General features: G+C 41.3%; 1 protein-coding gene across 5 annotated transcripts in view; it reads right to left on the reverse strand.

The window, feature by feature from the left end:
• The window catches only part of KDM4C (lysine demethylase 4C), a 476,304-nt gene that overhangs the window by 2,864 nt on the left and 454,142 nt on the right, over positions 1–19,298 (reverse strand). For all 5 annotated transcript variants that reach the window (XM_044265695.1, XM_044265697.1, XM_044265698.1 and 2 more), the window contains 2 exons: positions 5,290–5,409; positions 1,997–2,089 (listed from right to left, as the gene is read on the reverse strand). In XM_044265695.1, coding sequence (XP_044121630.1) covers positions 1,997–2,089; positions 5,290–5,409 — 213 coding nt within the window. The remainder of the gene's footprint in view (positions 1–1,996; positions 2,090–5,289; positions 5,410–19,298) is intronic.

The raw sequence follows: 19,298 nt of genomic DNA on the forward strand, positions 1-19,298 counted from the left end.
ACAGAGGTTACACTCAGATAATATATGTGATTTACATATTTTTTACAGACTTTTTTTTTTTTAAAGATTTTTTTTTTTAATTTGACAGACATCTGGGGCATCTGGGTGGCTCATCAGGTTAAGCCTCTGCCTTTGGCTCAGGTCATGATCCCAGGGTCCTGGGATCAAGCCCCACATCAGGCTCTCTGCTCAGCAGGGAGTCTGCTTCCACCTCTCTCTCTACCTGCCTCTCTGCCTACTTGCGATCTCTTTCTCTGTCGAATAAAAGTAAAATATTAAAAAAAATTTTTTTTCCTCCGAGAATTAAAAAAAAAAGTTAGATGTTGGTGTGACAGTTCAGAGAAATGGATCTTAGGACACTCAGGAGCTAGGTTCAAACAAAGCTGTGCAAGAAGGCAACCTGATATTGGAGACAAATCTATTATGGAACAAAGAGATTGTGATCTGAGCAGAAAGTAAAAAGTGTTCTTTTAATATGATTAAGAAATAGTATTTGAAATCTATAAGACCCAGCCAATGCTTAATCAAACACGCATTAGAAAATCAAAGACCTGAGAGACTTAGGCCTACCTACTCCATTGCCCATCCTTCAGTCTCTAGGTGAATGAATGAATGAATGAATGAATGAACGAAGGAGAGGGAGCAATGAAGGGCAGGAAGAGGAGGGAGAATTTAGGGAAGACAGAGGCACAGCATGAGTGTTGCCATCTTTAGCATCTTGAAGAAGAAAGTTGTTCCTAAGAGACTTTTAAGACACAGGGCATGGACAGAATTTTTAGATCTTTGTTAGGAATTAGCCAATGTCTACAATAGGAATATTTGATTTTTGTCTTTCCCTGCAGATTACCTGGTGGCTAATCTATTTTCGGGTGTGTGGTTTCCCTACATGTCACATTTCTCACTGGATGGGCAGCAATGCTGTTATTGTCCCTCTGCTCTTCACTACTTCACTGTGAAAGACCTTCCTCTCAAGGATGCGGCTCAGGAAGTTAGTTGATACTTGGTGCAGTTACCCTGTCCCCAGGACCCTACCTGATAGGAAATGGAGCTCAATATACAACTGAAGAATTAAGGAATCCAAGGATTTTCCAAATTAAGGTAACTCTATAACTGCAGAAAAAGTATTATCATAAGCATTCACTGAAAACTAAGTATGCCGTTTATTCTGAAAAAATATATATATATATATATTTTCATTTTAGTTAGAAAAATCCCATTCATTCATATTTCCCTATTCAGGATTTATCATTTTGCAGATGTAGTAGATGCAATTCTAATGAGTAAAATTGACTTCATTTCAGGGTCCACTAAATATTTTATGATGCAATAATGAAAACTAAGTTATTGTGAATTATATTTTTTAACAACTTCAGTTTTGAGTATTTGTCCATGTTTATTTGTCTTTTAATGGCATGTATAAAGCCTAAAACTAAAAACATTCTCTCTTTTTTTTTTTTTCTTTTTTAAACAGCTTTAATATTCCCACACCTAGTTTTGGGGCTTTTTTTATTCCTTTAGTTAAATAGTGAGAGCCTGGTTTAATTATGAACTGACAAAAACATTAATGAGTTTCTGGAAAGATGTTAATCAATATATGATAAGGCTATAGAAAACCAAATATTCATTTATACTGTGTCCCCTTTAATCTACTACTGAAAACTTCCTGTAATGTTGCCTTTGGTGACAAGATTATAAATGCCTGGATGGTACCTTTGTATGTTCCTAGTGCCTTGCACAGAGTACGTATTCAACAACTATTCTGGTATGCCAATAAGTATTAGATCATTTTACCTCATTAGAAAGGAAAACAAGGAACCTGCACTGGTTTCTTGTTTGGGGCCAATTTGAGGTTTGCCTAAGTAAGGGAAAAGTTGCACTGGCCTTCTTGAAAATCAATCCAAAGGCCTAAGTACGTTTCCTGCTGGGCTTGGGAAACAGAGGGATAGGATTTAAGATTCACAAGGCAGATCCCTGAGGGGTATTTGCCAGCACTTACAAAACGAGCTTTCACTCTCTTGGGTAATTCTTCATCTAAAGTATAGATATCCTCTCTCTTCATTGCTATCTGGGATCCATCTTCAAATTCAACCTAGTGGGAAATAAGATATCTTGATATATATGTACACACACACACACACATTCATACATAAAAGTGTTCACCATTTTTTCCCAAGGTTCCAATTAACTCCATAAAAAAAGGGAAAAAAGGACTCAAGCAGAACAAACAAGAGAACCAGCCAACAGCTAAGGAAGGAATGAAAGCTCTTTGCCTTATCAAACTAAGAACAATATATGTTTTCAAACAGGTCAAAATTCTTGAAAATAAGTGTCTTGGAGTATGTGATATGAAAACTTTATCTTTACCCCAAAGCAAAAACAAAGAAATACATAGCTGCTGCTCAAATGATTTCTCAGAACATGAGACTGTGCCCAATTTAGGATTAAGACTGGCTGGGCCTGTATGTATGGTTTACTTCTTTAAGAGGCTCTAATACCACATGAGGAAGAAAGGATGATATATTTACTCTTATACAATAATCTTCCCAGATAAAGTAATTTCTCAAGTTCTTAGATAACTTTAACTTTCAAAACTCACTTTTGTCAAATTAAACCATTCAGCCAGGAAAATCCCAGGTTCTGAAGCTTATAACATGTAAACCACAGCAATCTGTGAAAACTTTCATCTGAAATGAAAATTCAAAACTTTTTCTTCAAGCTAATCAAATGGCAGCAAATAATTTCATAACCATTTTTTTCAACATTTTAGGAGATTTTGTCAGAAAAAGTAAACGACACTGGCTAACAGAAACCTAGAATATTTGGGGGGAAATTCATCAAATGCCTGATTCAGGCAATTGTTCTTGGTTTAGGTTTAACACATGACCTCTACCAGGAGGAAACAACAAAAGGGATGCAATCAGGGCAGAAAATCTATTATGTTCTAATCCTGAACAATTTATTATGTTTTTGAAGTCCCCAAGTTGTCCATCTGAATTCTTTGCATGTAAGCTATAAAAATAGACTTGAACTTCTGGTTAAAAGGTAAGTGAAACCATGCAGCTATACTACGTTAAAAAAAAAAAAATCTGCTGGAGTTTAAAAAAAATACAATAAGGATAATATATATAATTAAATTTCTTATTCATGTACTACTTACATTTGACTAAGCTGAAACAATAGGGTGGAATTAGGTCTCAGTCACAGGAGAGCTCCCCTGTTACCTCCCAGAGGGCTGAGATGAGGAGGCTTCTCTTCCTGGCCTTGTTCTAGTAGAATGGTTTCTTTAATATTTAATTAGGCCAAGGTGTCATCTCATTTGTACAGTTTGATAGCATAGCTAGAACTACTTGTGCCTAACTTTCTTCTGTTTTACATAATTTGAAAATTCTAGAGAGAGAGAAAGGCAATTATAAAACTAAAAAGGAGTATGGTAAGATGACCAATCATTCCAGGACCAACAGGTCTGCTAGGATGCAGGACTTTTAGCACTAAAATCAAGGACAGTCCCTAGCAAGCTGGGATGGTTGTTCACTCTAGTTGCGGCAGAGCTGAGAGTAAATTCTGGCCCTTCCCTTCACCAGCTGTGTGCTCTTCAACAAATTATTAAATTCATGTAACCTTTTTATCCTCATTTGTAAAATGGAGTCAAAAACATTTATCTTACAGGGCTACTGGGAGGGTCAAAAAATGCATACACTTACGATACTTAGCACTGTGTAATAGGAATTTTTTTGGTTACATCTATTTTTATGAACGTCTTTCCTTATTCAATAATGAGATGGAATAATTAGACACAAAGCACAAAATAATCCTAAAAGAGCCCTTGGTTTAATGAGGAACTTTAAACTACTTGCACTTGAGAGACAACTTTAATATTAGCCTTAACTTTTTCATTGAGTCTATAAATATGCTTATAGTTCTATGTTGATAGGCCATCATAAATTCAACTGACATTAACACACCGATTACTAATTAGCCTGAATTTCAGCATGTCCTCATTATGATACTTTTCATGTAGCTAATAGCTTTGCTACATGTATAAGATGCTTCACTTTTGCATTTACTGTTTAATTAAATATAATTATTTCCTTTTGAATGATGTAATAATGCTTTTTTTCTGGGAGTCTCCAGTATGATCAGTCTGTCTTGTGATTTTTGCCTAATTCTGGGCATTCTGACACACAGAAGCTCCAGCCACTTAACATTATGACAAAGGGGAAAATAGCCTTTACACACACGTGCACACATGCGTATAAATGTCCTCCCCTCTCTACTCACCTCGGGCTTTTCTAGACCTTAAAAAATGTCCAAGTTTCCTAAACCTCTTGGAACCCCTTTAATTATAGCATGCTGTGGTTCTTGGTACAATGTCTTATAATGTGCTCTCCCACTAAAGCCCCTGCCCCTTACCAGTCTTCGAACAATTTCCCTGCTGAAACTGGCAGTCTTATTCTCAAGCTGTTTTTAACTTAACAGGCCTGAACCTTCTTAGTTTTTTCTTCTTTTACTTCAATCTTCCTGTTTATACTCTACTGTTTAGCTTGAGAACAGTGATCTCTGCCATGGTGTTACTGAAGCACTATGATACATGATTCTAATATGACTCTATGATTCTAATAAATGTGTTCCTTTTTAAAGCCTAAAGGAATATAAATGTACATCTGCCATCTGTGTTGTTTTCCTTGTTAGAGTTTAACTCATTTTCATTTCTGATAGGGATAAAATATTTTCATTATTTGATTGTATATATACTCTTTAGTAATATGTAGAGTTCCCTAGTGAACAAATACCCAACTGATTGCTGGACTTATCATGAACTAAGCACTCGTTTAAGCTTAGGTGGCCACAACTGTGTCAATACATAATTGATTTAGGTTTGAGGAGACACCCAATGGGGGTATGTCTTTCAGGCAAAAGCCACCCATTCAGGGGCTGCTGGCTGATGAAGAGCCATCATTGTCTTGGCTTACGGTGAGATGAAGCAGCCAATTAGTCTCTCTCCAAATGATGTACACACAAGAAAGCAGCCTACTATCTAGTTGCTTATCTTTGTGGCCTAACTATATTCTTTACAATTAAACCATCCATCAAATGCTGTTAGTTTTCCAGTGTTGAACTTGATAATAAAACTCCAGTGTCTGGGTCATTAGACACCAAATCTTTGCCTCCTTTATAAAATAAGAGGTGCTCCAAATTCATGTGGCTTATTGATCAGCAGCACAGTGGATATCCATTTGCCCTCTGGCTTCTATTCATCTCAGCAAACATCTGACACGGGACAGCGCTCACCTGGTACATGTGGGCAACATTTGATCCCAGATATTTTGCCCCATAGAGTTTGCCATCAGGCCACTTGACTTGGACGACTTCTCCCTCAGCAGGAGGGCCCAGCTTCACACAGTCTCGGCTCTGTGGAAGAAATAGAGATGGGCTTTTCAAGGCAAGTGTCTAAGTGACTGCATTTAGAACTTAGCAAATGATGAACTCCTGGCAATTAAAAGGAGTTATTGCCTCTGTGTTTTATGGATTATGATCTTGCATGGGTGTTCAGGGGAAGAGATATGAGCCAAAGGAGTACTTAAAGATTTAGCCTACATCATAAAGTTGCAAAGGAGCTACCATAAGCCAAGCAGGAAAAAAACAGCAGCATTTACATTTGCTACTTGACAAAGACTCTTTCAGAAGGTAACTAAAATATGCATGGAAACTCCTTTAGCTAACGAAGAGACCAGCTCATGATTTACAACACCTGACATTTATATAGCATTTTGCAGTTAACCGACTGCTTTAACACACAACTCATCTGATCCTGAATAATCACTCCAAGAAGTAGGCAGAGATTATTAATTATCCCCATTTTACTGACAAGGAAACTGAGCCTCCAGGGGGTTTGTTAGCATCTCTGGAGGAGTGAAGCTGAATAGGAGAATAAGAGTTGGGACACACAGGTGGAAATGGAGCCAGGCAGGAACAGAGTGAGGTCTAAGCCAGCAGGCTGTGACAAAACAGCAAGGGAAAAGGAAAGCAAGAAGCACCGGCAACCTGGCAGGCAAGGCTAGGAGGGGTGTGTGCAGTTTGGCAGGCCTCTTTAGAAGATCCCTGCACCTCCCTGGAGGGGCATGCTTCTGCTGGCCGCCCATTAAGTGAGCACCGTCTTCCTTCCACGGGCATCTATGGGTGGCACCCATAGCCAGTCTTTTCATCTCATGTCTTCTACTAACAGTGTCTCCTCCTAAGAGAGTAGTTTAGACCAAACCCCTGTAGTCCATCCTGAAAGGTGCTTCATTTTTTGGTGGGGAAGGGCAGTAACAGGTCTCATAAAATGTTTTCACAGACACAGTTTGCAAACTCTTAAAATTTGTATGTACTGGGTATGACATAGTAAAATTTTAATACAAATGAATTAAGTACTTGATCTCTTTGGTAAAATTTTTGCACATTTAGCAATTTGTGTTCTGCTAATACCGGTACTTTACTGATGAGGCCAATCTGACTGATGGAAATGCACATTTGACCAATCAAGCTATAAATGCAGACTGGGAATGGCTCTATGGTTTAAATGCGAGGCACACACAGGAAATATTTAGTTGTTTATGACTAGAAATCCACCATCTATTACTTTTCATTATTAGTAGAAATTCTGTATTATAAAGGAGTGGCCATTTTATTGTCAGGTTTGTACTATACATGAGAGGCTCAGCTATTCATTCTGCTCACTGCAGAAACTCCCTTCCATTTAAAGCTATGGGCAAAGAAAAATTTGCACAGAGGTTCCATAGAATTGACAGTCTGCATCTAATTTAGTTAAATAAAAGTAAGTTTCTCCTTGGCCTTCTGTACTATTTGACCTCTGGACATGCAGAATCGAAAGGGTGGGCTGTAGAAATGTATTCCATATATGCCCCTGGGGTCATCATCTTACTTGGCATTTCCCTTCCGAAGATGTCCCTGGTACTAAGAATGCTGGAGCGTACAGCTTCTCTGTACATACTATCCAGTCTCCTAGGCTGGGAAACTCCGTCAGCTCTCGGATGACTAAGGTGAAACCTGGAAACTTTGGCGATAGGAGTAGGGAGCAGGGAGGAAACACAAGAGTGTGTGTCTTCCCTCTTCTAAAGTTTTCTTCCACTTGGAGGAGCTCCACTGGGGTAATGTTCCTGGCTTCTTTACCACTCTCATTCATCCACTCCTCCAAGAGAATAAGCAGCGGCTGAATTTTGTTGCCGAGTTCTGAAGGAGATGGCATTTTCCAAACTATGTACCACAGGGCCCTGGGGCACCTCAGCAAACTTGCAGGGGCTCTGTGGGATATTTTCAGGGGAAACACAATGACACTCGTCAGACACCAAGTTTACCACTCCTACTCTTAACCTGTTTAGACCTAAGTTACTTAATAGATGGAACTGTGTAAAAAAGATGTGCTGAGATACCCAGGGGCTGGGAGCCAGTCAAGTTTGGTAACTGGCTTTACTCCTCATGTTCTCTTTCTCTTTGGAGCCACCCTGTGGACAGAAAACTCAAGTTCTGCTCTGCTCCTTCCCTGGAGAGGAGCTGGCGGTATCCTGTACCCTTGTCACTACGAGGCCTGTCTAATCCTCAGGTCCAGTATTAGGAACCCTATTTGCCCACAGACATAAACTACACACTACAACATCTGCTTTGTTAGTAATGAAGATCTTTTCAATCTCCAAATCCTGACTCTATTGCTTTTCTTTAGGCAAGATAATTCTATTTATTGGGTCCTTCAATTCCAAGAGAGGGAATTCAAGGACTTGGGGGAACACAGAGGATGCACTCCCTAGGAGACTTAGGTCCTTACTTTATTTATTTATTTATTGACAGAGAAAGATCACAAGCAGGCAGAGAGACAGGCAGAGAGAAAGGAGGAAGCAAGCTCCCTGCTCAGCAGAGAGCCTGACGTGGGACTCGATCCCAGGGCCCGGAGATCATGACCCGAGCTGAAGGCAGAGGCTTAACCCACTGAGCCACCCAGGCACCCAGGTCCTTACTTTAAGACATCTAACCTTTGACAGAGATTGTCTAACCTTTAAAATAATTCTCCAAAACAAATCCTGGACCTGAAATTTTAAGTACCATATCATCAAAGGTATGGCAATGGCCTTGGAAATGTGGCCTAAGCAAAGTATGAAGATACTTGAGCAATTTATCATAAAAATATAGCTTTATTAATAAACTAAACACATGCAACTTTACCAAGTGAGAAACAATTCTTTTTTTTTCTTAAGGTGTTTGAAAATGAAATGTTTGAGATACAGTTTTATATCTGTCTCACTGCCAATTTACCTTTACTCACAAGCCTTAATTTGGCACTGACAGTGCCTGACCTCAGAGCAGCTTACAGCTCAGTCTCTACCCAACTTTGCTCTGTATCAGTCACAAAAAAATCACTTCATACTCTTTCATGTCAAAATCTAGGAAGGACACACTTCAGTTTGCTTTCTCAGTCTTACCTTCAGAACTCTTTTTTTCTTTGTTCATAGTAAAGAAGAAAAAAGAAAAATAACCAACTGCATAACAACACAAAATTGTTCTGTGAATCTCCTTTTCTCGTCCTCCATCAGGAGACATCCCTCTTAGCCTTGAGGGCTACCTTCTCATTCTCTGCCAGGTCACTTAGCTGGAAGTAGTTTTATTCTGATTTGTATAAAACTTCATTTAGTATTATTCACTCTTTATACCCCAGCTACTTTCCAAATGGATTTAAAGTGGCTCATAGTAAAACATAAAAGAATGTATTTCTGTGATATCTAGTTTCCTCCATAGAGAGATGATCAACTCACCAGCTGTCTCAAAATTTTGAGTTTGCCGGAAACTTTCTATGACTACATGGAGTAAAAAGCATTCAAATAGGAATGGAAGAAGAAGCATCTGGGCTGATGAAAAGAAGCTGAAAGGTTTGCTACTGAGGTCTTTCTGGTCCCTCCAAAGCAGGAGTCTCGCAAATTCTCACAATCATTAATCTGGTATATATTTACTGACCATCTGTGTGAGACCCTGGAGGATGGAACAATATCTAGCCCCCTAAGTTAGAGACAGAGGGCATCTTGTCCACACCTGGAGGCCTGTCACACTGAACCCCATATCTGTATGGTGTGAGTGCCTCAGGTCCTTGAAGGGAGATCCATGTGGAGTATGAGTATGAGTTGCCATGATCACTTCAACCAGAAAGAACTTCTATTTGATTTATGGACTGAATAAGATTTACTGACTGAATAATCTGAGTAAGATTTCGTATTTTTTAGAAAAAAGTTTCTCTTAAAAATATAAAGTTTGATAAATAAAATCATGAGGGGATTTAGTTTGTGAAAAGCCCCAGTGAATGGTCTTCCCCCTCTCTTAAAGGTCTTCAGCTGGCTCACATCTCCCTGGCCGGTGCACAAGGAGCATATCTCCTTAAAGTGTGGTCCGAACCACTGAGGCACACATTCAAAAAGAGGATTCCAGCCTCCCTCCCCCCACAGCTCTATGTGACCCATGTGATTTTTTTTTTTTTTAAAGCATTCTGGTATTTGAGGTCTATTAAAGGATGTAAAGGATGTAAAATGCTAAAGAAGTCTTTCCTAATGCAGTTCTTAGTGTGTTGCTGGAGCAAGTAAACACCTTTGCTGGAAAATTATATGCATTAAAACCTTGACTAATGCATTTTTTCCAGTTGCTGTCTAGACCCTCAGAAGCAGTTTGGCTTCACCTGACATAAATAGTTGTTTACTGTTTGCCATACTGCCTCCAGGGATGTATGAACTCCCTTAAAGCCTGCCAGAGCCCTGTCCACAGGGACACTGCTGTCTGGAGCTGCCGCTAATCCTGTAGCTAGAGTCCTAAATAGATGATGTGAAAATTAAAGACAGAAATCATAATCACAGTCAAGGGCAGGCTTCTGGCTATGATTAAAGGGCTCTGATAAAAGGACTGGGATGGGTCATCAACCCAGGCGAGAGCACAGTGTCATATCACAGTGCTGCCAAAGTCAGGGCTGACTCCCATGCTTGCTCCACCAACTACAGAGAAAAGCGTGACCACCAGGCTGATTACTGGAATTCTGAAGTCACCACAGTCTTGGAACTCTTACTGGGGCCTCTGCAAGGACCTCTACGACTGGCTGTGCTTGAATGCTGCCCGTTTTGCCATGTTCCCCCTGACCGAGTCCCACCTCTACTCCTAACAAGTGTAAACCACAGAGCAGGCAACCCTGTCTGTCAGTCCAGCTGTAGCACAGGAAGATGTGGTCCTTGAACTCCCAGTGGTTAATGGGCATAGAGTTTGGAACTTCTGACAGTCCCCCTTGGGGAAAGTGCTTAAGTGACGGGGAGCAAACGGATACCAGCAGCTGCTGGCATTTTGAGGGATAATCACCTGCTCATTAATGGACGCTGGCAGGGATTAACAAGACTGACTGATAGCCATGTACTAATTGTACTAGCTATCTATCATTTGTTTGGCTGCCCAGCATCTGAACCCTCATCTCCCCTTCGGATTCTCAGTGGGAGGCAGAACTGGCCGGCCATTACAGACACTGGAAAATGCCAGATACCCCGTTACCCAGCTTCCCTGGCAGCAGACATGCATGGGGCTGGCCAATCGGCTGCACCTGCTCAGAATGTAAACTCAGTGATCAGAGACACAGAGAAGCAGCAGAGAGAACATTCTCAGAGTGCAGCAGTGGCAGCCGTAACAGCAGCACCCATGCACCAAAAGCAGAGCCCAGGGCCAGGCTGACCACACAAGGGGAAGCAGCTGTGTCCTTCCTGGACTGGGTCTATGGCCTGGTCCTGCCCATGTTCCAACTGAGCAGCCTCCCTTGTTGGCATACCTGGAGAGTCTGTGGATTTCCTGATAACTTTCACTAAGTTTCTTTAGTGCTTCAATCAGTTACAGTCACTTTTTTCTTTTTTAAGATTTTATTTATTTATTTGACAGATGGAAATCACAAGTAGGCAGAGAGAGGAGGATGCAGGCTCCCTGCTGAGCAGAGAGCCCAATGTGGGGCTTGATCCCAGGACCCTGGGATCATGACCTGAGCCGAGGGCAGAAGCTTTAACCCACTGAGCCACCCAGGCGCCCCAGTTACAGTCACTTTTTGTTGCTTACAACCCTAAATGGTAAGTAACTGCTGTTTATGATGGCAGATCCCTCTCCTTACAAAGCAGAGATTATTACACCTTTCATTTAATGGTGGAATATAAAAGTGGAGGGCTTCCCAGAGCACCCAGTCCTCATTCAAAGTGTTTACGAGGAAAGCCATCTTTCAAAAAGAGAAAGAATATGGGGCACCTGGGTGGCTCAGTGGGTTAAGCCTCTGCCTTCGGCTCAGGTCATGATCTCAGGGTGCTGGGATTGAGCCCCGCATCAGGCTCCCTGCTCAGTGGGGAGCCTACTTCCCTTCCTCTCTCTCTCTGCCTGCCTCTCTGACTACTTGTAATCTCTGTCTGTCAAATAAATAAAATCTTTAAAAAAAAAAAAAAGAAAAAGAATATATTCATGGACTACCTTCCTAATCACAAGTCTTGGCTCTAGGTCATTTATGAGTGTCCCAAGTTTTCATTAAACACCACAATCTGAAGATGTACTCTCTTTAGGGATATCCACAAGAATAGACCCCAAGCCAAAGAGGTGAGTCACCAAGTATCTTGATCAATGGTAGTCTGTCAAGGGGACTCTTTTGAAGGAATAAACCATATTTGGAAGGGTTAAATCCTGGACTATTTGTTATATAGAAGTCATATTTAATATTACCCTTCATGTGAAGATAACAAAGATAGAAAATTAATATTATTTTTCTTAATAATTTTTTTTGTTCTGAGCATCTACTATAAATTCAGTAGGGGAAATTACAGAATTTTAAAAGATAGGAAAAAAACCCCATTATTTTCATCACCTAGAAGTAAATGCTGTTACCACTCTGTCAGAATGGCTAAAATAAAAAACACAAGAAACAACCAGTGTTGGCAAGGATGTAGAGAAAAAAGAACTCTCACATAGTGTTGGTGCAAACTGCTGCAGCCACGGTGGCTTTGGAGATACCTCCGAGGTTAAAATAGAACTATTCCCATATGATCTACTAATTCCATTACTGGGGATTTATCCAAAGAATATGTAAACACTAATTCAAAAGGATGTATGCACCCTGATGTTTACAGCACCATTATTTACACTAGCCAAATTATGGAAGCAGCCCAAGTGTCCACTGACTACTGATGAATGGATAAAGAAGTAGAATATACCTATGCTTCTATGTGTTTTTTAAAAAGACCTTCTTAGGGGCGCCTGGGTGGCTCAGTGGGTTAAGCCGCTGCCTTCGGCTCAGGTCATGATCTCAGGGTCCTGGGATCGAGTCCCGCATCGGGCTCTCTGCTCAGCGGGGAGCCTGCTTCCTCCTCTCTCTCTCTGCCTGCCTCTCTACCTACTTGTGATCTGTCTCTGTCAAATAAATAAATAAGGGGGGACAAGATGGCGGGGTAGTAGGAAGAGGCGTCTCTTCAGCTGGTACCCCAAAGTGAGCTGATTGCCTACCAAAGAACTCCGATCACCCATGAAATCAGCCTGAGATCAGAATTATACACGTCTGGATCTCTACAGGGGCAGAAGACGCCAGTGAGCAGGTAAAGCAGAATGGGAACAGCGGACTGATATCGGAAGATAAACAAAAGGGGGAGGGAGCCACCAGAGGCGACCGGTGGGAAAGTAATACCCCAATACGAGCGAGAGTGCCCTGCGTCTGGGGACCAGCAGTAACTCAGAGACTGGTTGAAAGCACTCCAAGAGCAAAGGATTGCGGGGGGGGGGGGGGAAACTGTGGGAATCGGGGCGGCTAGGGACAGGGGCTTAAGTCCCCGGTCCCAGACGGCCTCCCCAGTGCGGAGGCAGAGAGAGTGCGGCGGAGAAACCAGCTCCTGGTCCCTAAGCCGCCAGCGCGCCCCAGAGCCCGTGGGTTCCGGCTCCTGTGAGGGGATGGGAGCTACGCCGGTCTGCAGGACGTGCGTTAGCCCTACCACAAAGCTTGAGATATGCGCGCACTTCCATTGAGCTCTCCTGGGTTACTAAGGCCCGGGGGGGCTTCTTGACCTGCACCATTGTTTCAAAGTCTAAGCCGCGCGCCCGCGAAACTCTTCCCCGGACAGAGGCGCGCAAAAGCCCAGCCTGCGGCTTACGGAACGGCGCCCCGTTCTCAGTGCCCCAGACCCGCACCCGACCCACAGCCGCCTCTGAAAAGAGGTGCCCGCAAGCCGGGCACTCCCAACCTGGGCCGGCAGCAAAATCTCAGTGTGCGATCGCTGCTTGGAACCTCTCTGGCGGTCAGGAGCTCCCAGACAGCCACCATTGCCTTGGCTTTGGGGACGAGCAAAAGATCCTGCGCCCCCAGGGTCTGCAATTTGGAACCTGCACTGCCAGCGTCCAAGGGGGAATTTATTCAGCTTCTGCACCCAGACTGAGGCTTCTCTCTGAGACGGAGATCAGGAAGTGTTCCAGGGTGCACCTTGACTGCACCAGAGTTGATACATCCAGCTACATCTGTTCAGTCTTCTCCCACCAAAATGACTAGGAGGAGGAATGCCCAATAGAAGAAAAATACAGAGGATGGACCTTCTGCAACAGAGCTAACGGCTATCAACATAGACAATATGTCGGAAAGAGAATTCAGGCTAACAATTATCCAGGCAATAGCTAGGTTGGAGAAAGCCATGGATGACCAAACAGAATTGATTAGGGCCGAACTGAAAGCGACCAGACAGGATGTTCACAATGTTAGGGCGGAGCTTAAAGCTACCAGGGAGGAGGTCCACAATGCTCTCAATGAGTTCCAATCTAATCTAAACTCTCTCAAAGCTAGGGTAACTGAGACAGAAGATAGAATTAGTGATCTGGAAGACAAACAGATAGAGAAAAAGGATCAGGAGGAAGCCTGGAACAAACAGCTTAGATCCCACGAAAGCAGAATCAGGGAAATAAATGATGCCATGAAGCGTTCCAACGTCAGAATTATTGGAATTCCTGAAGGGGAGGAGAAAGAAAGAAATCTAGAAGATATCGTGGAACAAGTCCTTCATGAAAATTTTCCGAATCTCGCGAATGAAACCAGCGTTCATTTACTAGAGGCTGAACGGTCTCCACCCAAGATTATACACTCCAAAAAAAAATCACGACACCTGATAGTCAAATTGAGAAATTATAATTGTAGGTATAATCTCTTGAAAGCCGCCAGGGCAAAGAGGCTCCTTACTTACAGAGGGAAGCCCATCAGAATAACGTCAGACCTGTCCACAGAGACCTGGCAAGCCAGAAGAGGCTGGCAAGATATATTCAGGGCACTAAATGAGAAGAACATGCAGCCAAGAATACTTTATCCAGCAAGACTGACATTCAAAATGGATGGAGAGATAAAGAGTTTCCAAGACCGGCCAGGCTTAAAAGACTATGCAACCACCAAGCCGATACTGCAGGAAATATTAAGGGGGGTTCTATAAAAGAGGAAAAATCCCAAGAATAGCATTGAACAGATATATAGAGACAGTCTACAGAAAGAAAGACTTCAAAGGTAACTCGATGTCAATAAAAACGTATCTATCAATAATCACTCTCAATGTGAATGGCCTAAATGCACCCATAAAACGGCACAGGGTTGCAGATTGGATAAAACAACAGGACCCATCCATATGCTGCCTACAAGAGACCCATTTTGAACCTAAAGATACACGCAGACTGAAAGTGAAGGGGTGGAGAAGCATCTTTCATGCCAATGGGACTCAAAAGAAGGCTGGGGTAGCGATTCTCATATCAGATAAATTAGACTTCAAACTAAAGACTGTAGTCAGAGATACAGAAGGACACTACATAATCCTTAAAGGGACTATCCACCAAGATGATCTAACAATTGTAAATATCTATGCTCCCAATATGGGAGCAGCCAATTACTTAAGAAAACTGTTAATCAAGATAAAGAGTCATATTGATAAGAATACACTAATTGTAGGAGATCTTAACACGCCTCTTTCAGAATTAGACAGATCATCGAAGCAGAAAATCAATAAAGAAACAAGAGCATTGAATGACACATTGGACCAGATGGACCTCATAGATATATACAGAACACTCCACCCTAAAACAGCAGAATACTCATTCTTCTCAAGTGCACATGGAACCTTCTCCAGAATAGACCACATACGGGGTCACAAATCAGGACTCAACCGATACCAAGACTGAGATTATTCCCTGCATATTCTCAGATCACAATGCTTTGAAACTGGAGCTCAATCACAAGGAAAAGTTTGGAAGGAACTAAAACACCTGGAAGCTAAAGACCACCTTGCTTAAGAATGCTTGGATCAACCAGGAGATCAAAGAAGAACTGAAACAATTCATGGAAACCAATGAGAATGAAGACACTTCGGTCTAAAACCTATGGGATACAGCAAAGGAGGTCCTAAGGGGAAAATATATAGCCATCCAAGCCTTGCTCAAAAAAACTGAAAAATCCAGAACACACCAGCTGTCTCTACACCTTAAAGAACTGGAGGATCAACAACAAATCAAACCAACTCCACACATAAGAAGGGAAATCATCAAGATTAGAGCTGAGATCAATGAGGGAGAAACCAGAGATACAGTAGAACGTATCAATGAAACTAGAAGCTGGGTTTTTGAAAGAATCAATAAGATCGATAAGCCACTGGCTACACTAATCCGAAAGAAAAGAGAGAAATCCCAAATTCATAAAATTATGAATGAAAAGGGAGAGATCACAACTAACGCCAAGGATGTAGAAACACTCATCAGAAGTTATTACGAACAGTTATATGCCAATAAGCTTACCAACCTAGATGAAATGGATGCATTCCTGGAAAAATATAAACTACCAAAATTGAACCAGGAAGAAATCGACAACCTGAATAGACCGATATCTAATAACGAGATTGAATCAGTGATCAAAAACCTCCCAAAAAACAAGAGCCCAGGACCTGGCGGATTCCCTGGGGAATTCTACCAAACCTTCAAAGAAGAAATAACACCTATTCTCTTGAAGCTGTTTCAAAAAATTGAAGCAGAAGGAAAACTTCCAGACTCTTTCTATGAAGCCAGCATTACCCTGATCCCCAAACCAGGCAAGGACCCTACCAAAAAGGAGAATTTCAGACCAATATCACTGATGAATATGGATACTAAGATTCTCAACAAGATCCTAGCCAACAGGATCCAACAGCACATTAAAAAGATTATCCACCATGATCAGGTGGGATTCATCCCTGGGCTACAAGGATGGTTCAACATTCGCAAATCAATCAATGTGATACAACAAATTAATAGGACAAGAGAGAAGAACCACATGGTCCTCTCAATTGATGCAGAAAAAGCATTTGACAAAATCCAACATCCATTCCTGATTAAAACGCTTCAAAGTATAGGGATAGAGGGAACATTCCTGAACCTCATCAAATCTATGAAAGACCCACAGCAAATATCATCCTCAATGGGAAAAAGCTTGCAGCCTTCCCATTGAGATCAGGAACAAGACAAGGATGCCCACTTTCACCACTCTTGTTCAACATAGTATTAGAAGTCCTAGCAACAGCAATCAGACAACAGAGAGAAATAAAAGGTATCCAAATTGGTAATGAAGAAGTCAAACTCTCTCTCTTCGCTGATGACATGATTCTTTATATGGAAAACCCAAAAGACTCCACCCCCAAACTACTAGAACTCATACAGCAATTCAGCAACGTGGCAGGATACAAAGTCAATGTGCAGAAATCAGTGGCTTTCTTATACACTAACAATGAAAATACAGAAAGGGAAATTAGAGAATCGATTCCATTTACTATAGCACCAAGAACCATAAGATACCTTGGAATAAACCTAACTAAAGAGGTAAAGGATCTGTTCTTGAGGAACTATAGAACACTCATGAAAGAAATTGAAGAAGACACAAAAAGATGGAAGACCATTCCATGCTCTTGGATCGGAAGAATAAACATTGTTAAAATGTCTATACTGCCTAGAGCAATCTATACTTTTAATGCCATTCCGATCAAAATTCCACCGGCATTCTTCAAAGAGCTGGAGCAAATAATCCTAAAATTTGTATGGAACCAGAAGAGACCCCGAATCGCTAAGGAAATGTTGAAAAAATAAAGCTGGCGGCATCACCTTACCTGATTTCAAGCTTTATTACAAAGCTGTGATCACCAAGACAGCATGGTACTGGCATAAAAACAGACACATAGACCAGTGGAACAGAGTAGAGAGCCCTGATATGGACCCTCAACTCTATGGTCAATTAATCTTCGACAAAACAGGAAAAAATATACAGTGGAAAAAAGACAGTCTCTTCAATAAATGGTGCTGGGAAAACTGGACAGCTATATGTAGAAGAATGAAACTCGACCATTCTCTTACACCGTACACAAAGATCAACTCAAAATGGATAAAAGACCTCAACGTGAGACAGGAATCCATCAGAATCTTAGAGGAGAACACAGGCAGTAATCTCTTTGATATCAGCCACAGCAACTTCTTTCAAGATACGTCTCCAAAGGCAAAGGAAACAAAAGCAAAAATAAACTTCTGGGACTTCATCAAAATCAAAAGCTTCTGCACAGCAAAGGAAACAGTCAAAAAAACAAAGAGGCAACCCACGGAATGGGAGAAGATATTTGCAAATGACAGTACAGACAAAAGGTTGATATCCAGGATCTATAATGAACTCCTCAAATTCAACCCACACGAAACAGACAAACACATCAAAAAATGGGCAGAAGATATGAACAGACACTTCTCCAATCAAGACATACAAATGGCTATCAGACACATGAAAAAATGCTCATCATCATTAGCCTCAGGGAGATTCAAATTAAAACCACATTGAGATATCACCTTACACCAGTTAGAATGGCCAAAATTAACAAAACAGGAAACAACATGTGTTGGAGAGGATGTGGAGAAAGGGGAACCCCCTTCCACTGTTGGTGGGAATGCAAGTTGGTGCAGCCTCTTTGGAGAACAGTGTGGAGATTCCTCAAGAAATTAAAAATAGAGTTTCCCTACGACCCTGCAATTGCACTCCTGGGTATTTACCCCAAAGATACAGATGTCGTGAAAAGAAGGGCCATCTGTACCCCAATGTTTATAGCAGCAATGGCCACAGTCGCCAAACTATGGAAAGAACCAAGATGCCCTTCAATGGATGAATGGATAAGGAAGATGTGGTCCATGTACACTATGGAGTATTATGCCTCCATCAGAAAGGATGAATACCCAACTTTTGTAGCAACATGGACAGGACTGGAAGAGATTATGCTGAGTGAAATAAGTCAAGCAGAGAGAGTCAATTATCATATGGTTTCACTTATTTGTGGAGCATAACAAATAGCATGGAGGACAAGGGGCGTTAGAGAGGAGTAGGGAATTTGGGTAAATTGGAAGGGGAGGTGAACCATGAGAGACTATGGACTCTGAAAAACAGTCTGAGGGGTTTGAAGTGGCGGGGGTGGGTCGGAGGTTGGGGTACCAGGTGGTGGGTATTATAGAGGGCACGGCTTGCATGGAGCACTGGGTGTGGTGAAAAAATAATGAATACTGTTTTTCTGAAAATAAATAAATTGGGAATAAATAAATAAATAAATAATCTTTAAAAAGACCTTCTTACACATAACATAATTTTTTTCACAGCTACAAACTTTATTTTCTTTTACATGGAGCACAACTGAGCTCTCCAGAGAGGCAGACTTTTTTGAAGAGCTCAGTATTACAGCTCATGCCCTGCTCCTTCACTCGTTCCACAGCATTTGGAGGGAAGAGGTCTTCCTTTTTATTGTGGTAAAATAGACATAACATAAATTTTACTATTTTAATCACTGTTAAGTACACATTTTGGTGGCTTTATGTACATTCACAATGTAGTACAACCCATCACCACCTTCCTCTCCAGAAATGTTTCATCATCCCAGTTTAGATATAAAACTCTATATCCATTAAACAAAAACTCCCCATTCCCCTCTACCCCCAGCCCCTGGCAACTACCACTCTACTTCCTGTCTCTATGAACTTGACTTTCTAAGTACCTCATTATAAATGAAATCATATAATATTTGTCCATTCGTGTACATTTATGATTTTGTACTTGCCATTTATTGCCTATAATTACGATTATCTTCTTAGTTATTAATTATCTTTTTAAAACTCCATTTTACTGTGTGAATACATGCAACATTATGGCTATTTCACAATTAATTAAACCACTTTCCCATTGTAAGATATATAGGTCATTCCAATTTTCTCCTATCATC

The sequence above is a fragment of the Neovison vison genome, chromosome 9 (assembly GCF_020171115.1).
Source record: "Neovison vison isolate M4711 chromosome 9, ASM_NN_V1, whole genome shotgun sequence".
Taxonomy (NCBI): domain Eukaryota; kingdom Metazoa; phylum Chordata; class Mammalia; order Carnivora; family Mustelidae; genus Neogale; species Neogale vison.